General features: G+C 38.0%; 1 protein-coding gene across 4 annotated transcripts in view; it reads left to right on the plus strand.

Moving 5' to 3' along the window:
• The window catches only part of kcnq2a (potassium voltage-gated channel, KQT-like subfamily, member 2a), a 40,277-nt gene extending 30,166 nt beyond the window's left edge, over positions 1–10,111 (plus strand). The window contains exons 12-17 of one of the 4 annotated variants that reach the window (XM_088331583.1): positions 171–188; positions 764–869; positions 3,210–3,341; positions 4,576–4,644; positions 7,069–7,162; positions 7,228–10,111. In XM_088331583.1, coding sequence (XP_088187709.1) covers positions 171–188; positions 764–869; positions 3,210–3,341; positions 4,576–4,644; positions 7,069–7,162; positions 7,228–8,016 — 1,208 coding nt within the window. In that variant the 3' untranslated portion in view covers positions 8,017–10,111. The remainder of the gene's footprint in view (positions 1–170; positions 189–763; positions 870–3,209; positions 3,342–4,575; positions 4,645–7,068; positions 7,163–7,227) is intronic. The other 3 variants (XM_088331585.1, XM_088331584.1, XM_088331586.1) reach the window with 3 other exon arrangements.
• Positions 10,112–11,001: the final 890 nt, after the last annotated feature.

Genomic DNA, 11,001 nt, shown 5'->3' on the forward strand with positions numbered 1-11,001 from the left:
AAAAATGATTGCATTTATCTCTGATATTGATTTGGTTTTACCGCTTAAAGGGACACTGTGTAATATTTAACCACTAGATGTCGCTGTATTACTGAATCATTGATTTTTTTTTCACTAGAATTTATAACAAATGCATTTCCCTTTTCTTTCCCTTTTTGTCTTTCTTGCAGCAATTGAAGGTTTAATAAGTAAGACATCAGGGTACTTTTGATTGGCTTATATGCTGGTTGTCATCCAGACAAGCTTAATCTATTTAAAAAGCATGCATTATCAAATCTGCAAGAGATTTATTTTTCACTTGACATGAACCCAATTGTCTTATTTATTTTCTTTAGGTTTACTCTAGAATGTGAAACTTCCCAGAAAATAGTCAATTAGTCCAGGTAAAGTTGATAAGTTAACATTTGGTTCAAGTCAAGTGGTGTCTAAATGAAAGGAAAACATGCCTCCAAATTGCCCGATTGGCCATTTTTGCATGTGGCGTCTTTACTTTCCTGATTCACTGCTAATCTTTTCAATTTCGTCACGAGACCTTTACCCGACTTCCGTCAAATCTGTTTAAACGGCACCTGGATCGGAACTCTTGTCACCATCTTTTGATTCAGCACTGATTTTTGTTCTGTTCCAAAAGTCAACAAATATTGCTCACAAAGGATGCACTAGCTTTGCTTTGCTTCTTTCTACCACGCAGGTTGTGCGCAAGCCAATTTTGAATTATTTATTTATCTATTATATATAAAAGTGCCTTTTCTTTGTCATGTAGAGGCGAGTTTTTTGGGAGAGGATGTTGGCGATGACAAAAGTTGTCACTGTGAGTTACTCGCTCCAGAATTGCCGCCAGGTTTAAGGGTTGCAATACGAGCTATTTGGTAAGGCCTACTTTTTTATGTCTGCTAATCTGTGCAATATAATTCCAGAGGTGGGTAGAGTAGCCAAAAATCTTACTCAAGTAAAAGTACTGTTACTTCAGAATAATATTACTCAAGTAAAAGTAAAAGTAGACATCCAAATGCTTACTTGATTAAAAGTAAAAAAGTACTTGGTGTAAAAGCTACACAAGTACTGAGTACCGTATTTTCCGCACTATAAGGCGCACCTAAAAGTCTTAATTTTTTTCAAAAGCTGACCATGCTCCTTATAACACAGTGCGCCTTATATCTGGCTCAATATTAAATTCGCAAGGTCTCGCAACTTACTCAACAGCCGCCGACTCGATTTTACCCCGAACGTGGAGTAGTCCGCGGTGTATGCTGGGATTTATATACCGGCGTTTCATTGGCTAACCAATGTGTCAATCATCATTTGAATCGATCACTATTGGCTGAAGTTATTCGGAGCCTCGGATTGGCTAGATGGCCAAAACAAACCCTGCAATCGGCGGAGTTTAGCAATGGCATAGCAAGTCCGCGGTGTATGCTGGGATTTATATACCGGCGTTTCATTGGCTAACCAATGTGTCAATCATCCGTTAAATCGATCGCTATTGGCTGAAGTTATTCGGAGCCTCGGATTGGCTAGATGGCCAAAACAAACCCTGCAATCGGCCGAGTTTAGCAATGGCGTAGCAAGCTTGCTAAAGTACGCCATAAAGAAACATGTTTCATTAGTCTGTATTTGTAAATATTCTACTCTCCTGGATTTACTTCACTTACGGTTGTAAGAAGACCATGATTGCGTATCATTATTGAACGTGAGAACTTAGGTGAGTTATGCGGCTTTATATTTTCCCGGTATCTTGTTTTAGAACGATCTTGGTGTTGCTGTGATGAGTTGAGTGAATGAAACTCAATTCCAAGTGTTTATTGTCATATGCACAGTAAAGTTGTGAGCGAAAAAGAAAATAGAAACATAGAAATGTTTGGCATTTCTTGAATCCCAAGACTTCAACCTTCCGAATGATATTTGAAATGACGCATTTAAGTGACATCGTATGGACACCGCATCCGCACGTGTCTACGACACGTATTTGCTTCTTTGCTAGCTTTGGGAATGTTAAGGGGGTAATCAGTTTGACTGAATCATCTGACTGTTTTGTCGACGTTCCCATTGTAGCGCCTTATAATCCGGTGCGCCTTATCTATGGAAGATATAGGACCAAAAACTATTTTTTGGGGGTGCGCCCTATAACCCGGTGCGCCCTATAGTGCGGAAAATACGGTAACTGTAGCAACGTCGTAGTTATTGATTTTTTAAAACAACCAATCAGATCATGAAATTATCAAAGTCTAATCAACAAAATACACATTTAATTCAAAAGTAGATTAAAATAATCATTGTAAATTCAAGTGCTTTAATAAAAAAATATATAAATCAAATAAATAAATTAAGCACATGTGTGTGCGTGTGTGGCTAAATTTATATGAACTGCGCATACAGCACAGTAGAAAAGCCTTTCTAGAATAGAATAGAATAGAATAGAATATACCTTTATTGTCATTGTTACAAAATGGGTTAACATATTGTGACAACGAAATTGGTTTCGTTTTATATACGTTTTTAATGTAAAAATAATTGTTAAAACAGGAAGGTTAAATCAAAGACGCTGGATAGTTGAGGACAATAATAATAATACATTTTACTTTGTAGCACTTTTCAGGAGCGTTTGCTGTAAACCAGATATCAAACAACAATAAAACAAGCAAGTAAAAATTGCAAATAAAACCAAAGTAAAATTGAAATTTGAACTGCTACGTGTTTCTTCAAGTTCAAGGTTGAATTCTTGAATGCAGAAATCTCCATTTGTTTAGCCAAACAAAGGAGACATAGCAAATTGTAGGGGGTGCTCCTCTTCTTCTGTGTTTTCATAGTCTGTATTGCTAAGCAACATTTTTGATCTCTTTCATCCGTGAAAAACTTTTCCTCCCCACAGAAGTTGAATATGGTCACGTGACGAGGCTGCTACGTTTGAGCCTGGAGGAGTTTTGCGTCAAAATAAATGCGCCTTAGACAGATGTGTACTTACGTGGAGGGGATTTATAAAGTAGTAGTAACAACTTCTAATGTAGCGTACAAGGTACAACATTTCCCAAAACTTACTCAAGTAAATGTAACGGAGTAAATGTACCGCAAAACAAGTTAATGTACTCCGTTACAACCCACCTCTGTATAAAACTAATCGCTCAATCATATTCATAGCCAACTATTTTATAACCAATTAATTTAGATACCTTTTGGATGCTTTCAGTGAAATGAAACATGTTTATCTTTAGCATAATGACATTCCTGGTTTCAAAAAGAAGATTCAAAGAGAGCCTTCGACCATACGATGTGATGGATGTGATCGAGCAGTACTCTGCAGGTCACTTGGACATGCTGACCCGCATCAAGAACCTGCAATCCAGGCAAGCACACCTTTGTTGGACATTGCCAACCAAATTATATATTTTCATGTTACAAAAGCTGTATGTCTTCATAAAGAATGCGAATCACTTGGAATACAAAATGCATTGTATAAAAGTGAACTCTTTCAGCCTCTGTAATCAAACTTTTCAAAAATTTGAGTTGAAATTTGCTATGTTTGCGTATACACACATGAATGCATGAGCCATTGTGCCTGGTTCATTATTGACATGTGATGTATTCACTTCTTAACATTTGTGACACTGTAAAAGTGCAATTCACTAATTAGAATCACTGACTCCAACACATCAAAAATGGTATGTTTCTGTCCATTGCGAATCTTTAAAGAACTGTACCAATTTTTTTTTTAATTTCTTTAAATCAAAACTTACTGTAAATCCATATAGTGCCTGGTACTGATCCTGCTAATATATGAAATTCCCTCACCAAAAATTGGCAGATTTGTTTAAATAATCTTTTCAAATCATAAGATAAAGGTTTTCCTTAATATTGGATTTATTTAATGCATTGCTGAAGGCAGTTTTAAATGTTTTAGAATGTATTGTACTGGCTCCTGTTGCAAGTACTTATAAATTTAAACGGCTAGTGCAAATACCAATACTTTGTATTAGTTATCCTTGCATCCCTATAAAGTGCTTTCACTATACTGTGCTTCAAAAGGAAAACATGTATGTACCCACACTAACCCTCACCCTGTTAGAAATGTTTCCCAATTATGCATTGTTAGGTTGTCTCCTTGGGAGATAATAATAATAATAATAGAACTATTGGGGGATGTTCACTATCACATTTTTTGGACCATTACCAATGGGAGCGCTAAACTACTGTTATATTGATACGAAGTGCCCAAAACATCGGTGCTTTAATACGAAATGTTTTCGTTTTTTTAATTCATATATATATATATATATATATATATATATATATATATATATATATATATATATATATATCCTATTCTAAAATATCTACAAAAATATTAATACCTTGCTGTAAGGCTAGGAATCGATCAGCCCGACATATTAACAAATTTCAAATTTTGGTTCATTGAATTTTAAAATGAAATTACATATAAGTTATGGTTTAGGCCAATGCCAGCCTTTCTTGTGCAAACTTGTATTTGTATTTTTGTGTCAGGAACATACCAAAAATAAGGATTTCCACCATGGGTTTGGTAATGGATTGCACTCATATCATCTATGTGTGCCTTGGCAGGATAGATATGATTGTTGGGGCTCCTCCCCCATCAACACCTCGCCATAAGAAGTCCACTGATGGTTCTAGGTTAGGTCTAGAGACTTTTGTATCCGCTAAATTGTCTCTTAAATGTTAAATCAGGGACATTAGCCTAATAGTTTTGACATAAAAGACCCCCTTTTGAGACCAAGCCACTTTTAGATTTGATTCTGATAGAGAATACAGATAAACATATAAGAAATAAAAGTCATCTGACTGTGGCATTGCTCAAATGGGATCTTTTGCTTGGTGTCTAAGAACAAACAAATGGCAAAAGCTCCCCACTGTCACGGCGAAAAGTGGAAGATGCATGATGGCACAAAAAAAAAAAAACAAAGTGCAGGGGCATGTTCTCACATTTCCTTGTACAAATGGTTTTATTTGAAACGTTTTAACACTGTAAATTTTAGATGGTTTGCAAAAACAGTAAAATGTTAATTTTCAGCCTTTAAAACAAATAAATGCGTAAATATAAAAATACAGTGGCCCCTCTATATGTGAGAATGATTCGCTCCCGGATTGAGCTCATATCTACAGTTTCTTGTATCTCGAACAAATTTTCCCCATAAGAAATAACTGGAAAACAATTAATTTGTTCCCTGCCTCCCAAAATCACCAAAAGTTACTCTAAATAGCTATAATACATGTCTCTCTGATCACTAAAACATATCCAAATTGTAATTGAACATAAAAATAGCGTGAAAAGATAAATAAGAGTATGCAAACAAACCCCCCAATGGAGGTGTATGTGTGGTGGTGAAGGAATGAATGAGAGAGGTGCGGGAGGAGTGAAGTAGCATGATAGTAGTGATACAGAAATGATACAAAAGAAACAAAAAACACAACTATTGCATGAAAAGAATGAGCTGACTGGGACGAGCCATTGCTGGTGGTAAGCGGTTGATCACTCCGCCCTCTAGTGGTAGCGTCTGGAAATTCTCGTAACTTGGCATTTTTCTCGTATGTCAAAAATATCTCGTATCTAGAGTAGCTCGTTTAAAAAGGGGCCACTGTACTTATAAAGTAGTAGACTCAAAAGTATTGTTGTTTATTTCAATAGTGTTTTCTTGTGAAGCTTTACCTTGCCTACTGGAATATATTTTTTTTCAGAGAGCAGTCATTTTATATATATATTTTTTTTTTCATAATTTACTCGGAAATTTTTGTGAGAACATGTTGCATGCATGGTGTTATGTGCCAAGACTGGGTTCTTCTACTCATCACGATCCAAGTGCAACTTGACAACCTTGTGCCACATTTGTCATGCATGTATTCACTCAGAGAACATCTCAGATCACAACGTGATTCTTTTGGAAATGCTAACTTCATTTATTGTGCAGTGGAACCTCAAAGTTGCATTCATTTATTCGGCATTGCTGTTGACGCTCTATGTTTAAAAAAAACATTAATTTTAACATTCATAGTAGTCATACTACAGAAAAGCTAATGATGCATTGTTTTTTTTTGTTATTCTAATTCTAATTCTAATTAAGGAGTGCATGTTTTCTAAAAGAAGAACTTAAATTAAAAAAAAAAAAATCCACAACACTCGGGGAATCCGACTGAAGAGGTTCCACTGTAGTTTGAAAATACCTTTTCTGTTTATTGATTGTCAGCATGACAACATCAAAGTGAATGTTTTCATACATTTACCACAGAGAAGTCAACATGTACTTTTGTGAGGTGACTTGTGGGGGATTTTCTGTGTAAAATGATGAAGAAAGTAACACTCAAAACTATCTTTATTATGTTTAATGTGGTAACTTTTAGGCGTTTTTAGCATCTCTTAACATCTATGTATATTATCGTTCAAAGGTTGGGAATAAGTTTTCTATAAAGAGTAAAACCTGGAGGAAAGAGGTCTAAATGTAGTGGAAGCTATAGCTCTTGTTGGTGATAGGAATGGGTGGATAGGTGTTTTGAAAGGATAGTGGGTTGTTTAGACGCGTACTAAGAGATGGGCAGGGCACCTGTATGATGCGGCAGGGCTAAACCAGCGAAAGCTGTCGGGCCCTGCTGTTGAACAGAAGAGTGTGTTGTGTCACCCTGACCCGAGTGACATGGCCACTTTCTTGTGTCCCGTTCCATCTGGAAGGACCAAAGCATTACCAACTTGTATACATATATATATATATATATATATATATATATATATATATATATATATATATATATATATATATATATATATATATATATATATATATATATATATATATCCTGTTATGAACTTTCTTTGTAAAAACTGTATTCTAAAGCTGCATAGAACATTTCATTGGCACTTTATGTTAATGACGATAAAGATAACTTTGAATTTACAGTATATTCAATAGTATTTCATTTTTAACCAAAACATCTAATTTTGAGATAAGAGTATTTTAAAGACCAGAAAACACACAAGTTACCTCTTATGTTACTTGATGTCATACGCTGTGTATTTGTAACCTGAGAAGAACCCTTTTCTGATGTTAGAGTTGACCAAATAGTGGGCAAGGGTTCCAAGGGTGAAGCTGAATCAGCAGAGGACCCGAGTATGATGGGACGTCTGGTAAAAGTTGAAAAACAGGTGAGCTCATGGATGGTCTCCAGTCATTTTTTCCCATCACTGGGCCTGTTTCTGTGTGCCGGCAGGTGGTTTGCATGGACAGGAAACTAGATTTTCTGGTCCATGCGTATATTCAGCGCATGGGAATCACTCGTTCAGAGACGGACGCCTTTTTTAACTCCAAAGAACTCTATCCGGCGCCTCCTTACCACAGCGTGGAGGAGAGCAAGAAAAAGCAGAGAATGGACAAGAAAACAGAACCAAAGGACACTGACGGGTCGTTGGAGCGGAAAGAGCCTTTATCAGAATCTGTTGGTTCCCCGTCCTTTAGTCACAGCCGTCCGTCTACCTCGTGGCAGCACCAATTGCAACATCCCGTCAACCAGCCGGCCTGGAACAGCAGCGTTGCCAACACGCCTTCGCCCGTCGGGGCAGGCGACTCCCCAATACTATTTCGCCTACCGCCTCCGCCAGCCCCACTCCACGACCGCTCTAGCCAGGAAAGCGGCTCCCTGAGCAGGAAACGCCACCGGCGGCAAAGGCGCCGTCCCCAGGATGCCGCTAATGCCAGCAGCGATACGTCCCTTTCCATTCCGTCTGTGGACCACGAAGAGCTGGAGCGCTCCTTCAGTGGTTTCAGCATCTCTCAGGCCAAGGAAGACTTTTTCGGAGCGTCTTTCCTCCCAGGCTCCGGTACTGGGCCAGGATCCACGGGGGCGATCGATGCAGGAGCTCCGCCTCCGCTCTGTGCTAAAGTGAGGCCTTTCCTAGCCGAGGGAGAGTCCGATACGGATTCGGACCTCTACGCTCCATCGCCCTTGTCCTTCACTGGTGACGTTTCTTGTGGAGAAAGAAGCTGGCCTGGACACAAGTAGGAAAAAAGACCTGCCAGCTCGGTGATCTTAGGGTTGAGCGCCTGCCCTGAGACTGGGAGGTCACAGGTTGGATCCTTGGCGGAGTCATACCTAAGACATTGGTAGCCATTTCCTCCATGCTTGGAACTTGGCATTAAGGGTTGGAATGAGGGGGTTTGGTCACTTAATTACTTAAAAAAATTGTTAAAGGCCAAATTGGTCACTTAAAACAGAAGCCAATCTTGATGAAGATTTTGATTCATGGATAATGATTTGCTACTGAAATGGGACACTATGAAAATGTTGTGTTTGACTGATAAAACACTGCAAGCAGATTTTATAAAACATTGGATGAATGGAGCAAACATGAAACTGTTGCATTTACCTCTGATATTGATTTAATTCACAACCCAAAAGTACACAGTGTAATATTTGACAACTAGATCTCGCTGTATTGTGCAGTGCAAATGAGAACAAGTGGTACAAAGCACATTAAAGGATAGAAAATATGGAGACTCAAAGACCGCACTATTTATCGTCTCATTATTCTTGCACAAACTTTCATTAGATTTTTGAATTTTGGGGTGCCCTTATCAGCAAGATGGCAGACAATCATGGCAGGTCTAGGCCTATCTGGCCCTATGTGAAAAAGTAATTGCCCCTACTTGCTAAATCACTGTGACTAACCACAGTTTTGGGAAAGCTGAGTTTAATTCCAGAGAGATCACAACCAAAATTGATTGCCACCACCTGTGTTGAATCAAGAAATCACTTATTTTTAATCTGTTAAACAAAGTAAAGTAGGCTACAAAACTTCAAGAACACAATTGACATGCCCAGATCCCGAAAAAATCCAGAGAAAATTGGAAAAAAAGTTATTTAAATCCATCAGTCCTGCAATGGTCACAAAGCCATTTCCAAGACTGTACGGCTCCAGCAAACCACTGTCAGAGCCAATATCTACAAATGGAGAAAACTGGGATAATCATCCTCTAAAATAATTCAATAAACTGCAACTGCAGGCCTCACTGGCTTCAGTTAAGGTCATTGTTCACGGGTTCACTATTTTAAAGACCCTGGCCAAAAATGGCATCAATAGGAGAGTTCCTTGGCAAAAACCGCACAAGAGAACACAAAGTCATCTCATATTTGCCAAAAAATAATCTTGACTATCAGGACTTTTGGAGAAACATTCGATGGACTGATAAGTCAAAAATGAAACTTTCTGGAAGGTATGCAGCCCTTTACATCTGTCCTAAAACGGCACAGGTATTTGACATAAAGAACATGATGCCCCTGCGATTGGCTGGCAACCAGTTCAGGGTGTCCCCTGCCCACTGCCCGATGATTGCTGGGATGGGCTCCAGCACCCCCGCGACCCTACTGAGGATAAGCGGTGCAGCTAATGAGATGAGAGATGAACATGATGCCAACAATAAAGCTTTGTGGTCGCAGTGTGCGGGCCTAGGGCTGCTTTGCTGCCTCAGAACCAGGAAAACTTGCTGTGGATGACGGAGGAATGAAAACTGTTGTTACCAAAAGATTCTGAAGAAACTCAAGCGCTCTTGGATTATGGAGAAGGACAACGATACAAATCACAACATCAGGTCCACCTCTGAATGGCTAATAAACAAATCAAAATGAATGTTCTGCATTGGCAAAGTCAAAGTACAAATTTATATCCAATTGACATGCTGTGGTGTGACCTTAAATGGGGAGTTAGGCTCAAAAACCTTCCAATTTGAAGCAATTTTGCAAAGAGGAGTGGGACAAAATTCCTCCACAGCGTTGTGAATGACTCATTATCATAAACTTTTGCTTTCTGTTATTGCTGCAAAAGGTGGCCTAGCTCGCTCGGGTTCAGGGCGCAATTAGTTTTTTACATAGGGCTAGATATTTTTTTTTTGTGTCCAAATAAATAGATCCAAGATTCCAAAACTGTGTTTTTTTATTTCCTTAGTTTTTTTCTGTGTGAGATTAAAATTTGGTTGACGACCTGAAACATTTGTGACTGATGAAAATGCAAAAAAACAAACAAACTAAGAAATCGTGAAGGGAGCAAACGGCAGTGTACATATTTTTTGACCTGCGAGTATTAAAAAATACACGTTTATATAATAGTTCATGTATTTTTGCTTACTCAATCTTAGTTTTTTTCAAGTAACTAAATGGAATTTGTAACTTTTTTACTAGCTGCTGCAATCTCTTGGCTTGTGTAATCATTGCAGCCTCGTTTGTGAAGGGCATGCAAGTACATGCATTTCTTTGACACACTCGATAAAAACCCTTATTATACATCTTTCTTGGGTTTGGGTTGGCGTTTGAAGTGTAGATGAAGCAGACCTCTTCTTACTCTCACCATTTTCATGCTAAACTAACAAATGGAAACAAAAAAACACAGTTGGGCATTGTTAACACATACGTAGTAGTGTTAACGCCGCACCCACCTTTAATGAAGTCTTTTTGCCACTAGGAGGCACCCAATAATACAATATGTCCCTTTAAAAAGCAAAGCAAATTGATTCACCCCCTTATAAAATTTGCAGCTGCGTTGTTTTGGTCCTGTTTTTTTAGATGTGGAAACAACAAATGCACAAACTACATTTACACAAAAATGACCTTTCTCTTCGGTATGTCAAAATTCCACACTTACTACTCTACAATCATACATATGTTAGCAAAAAAACACAATATGTTTGCAGGGAAAACTTAAAATATCAAATACAAAACAATAGAGAACAAAGAGACACATACTATACTATTTTCTGGACTATGTAGTTTTTTTTGCACACATAGAAAATGATGCTTGTTTTCAGTATACTGTACAAGAAAACAAGGGTTATTCTTAACATACTCAAAGTATGATGTGCCACCACCTGCTCAAACATTAAATATGTTGATTTTCATCCTCGTGGTAAGTGAAAAGACTAGATAACAATATTTTTCAGGATACAGAAGGGTGTTGTTAGCTTTCTATGCATGAAAAGTAACACAACACTTGTATTT

Source organism: Urocampus carinirostris, chromosome 3 (genome assembly GCF_059441175.1).
Source record: "Urocampus carinirostris isolate Australia breed hairy pipefish chromosome 3, RoL_Ucar_1.0, whole genome shotgun sequence".
In the NCBI taxonomy this organism is placed as follows: domain Eukaryota; kingdom Metazoa; phylum Chordata; class Actinopteri; order Syngnathiformes; family Syngnathidae; genus Urocampus; species Urocampus carinirostris.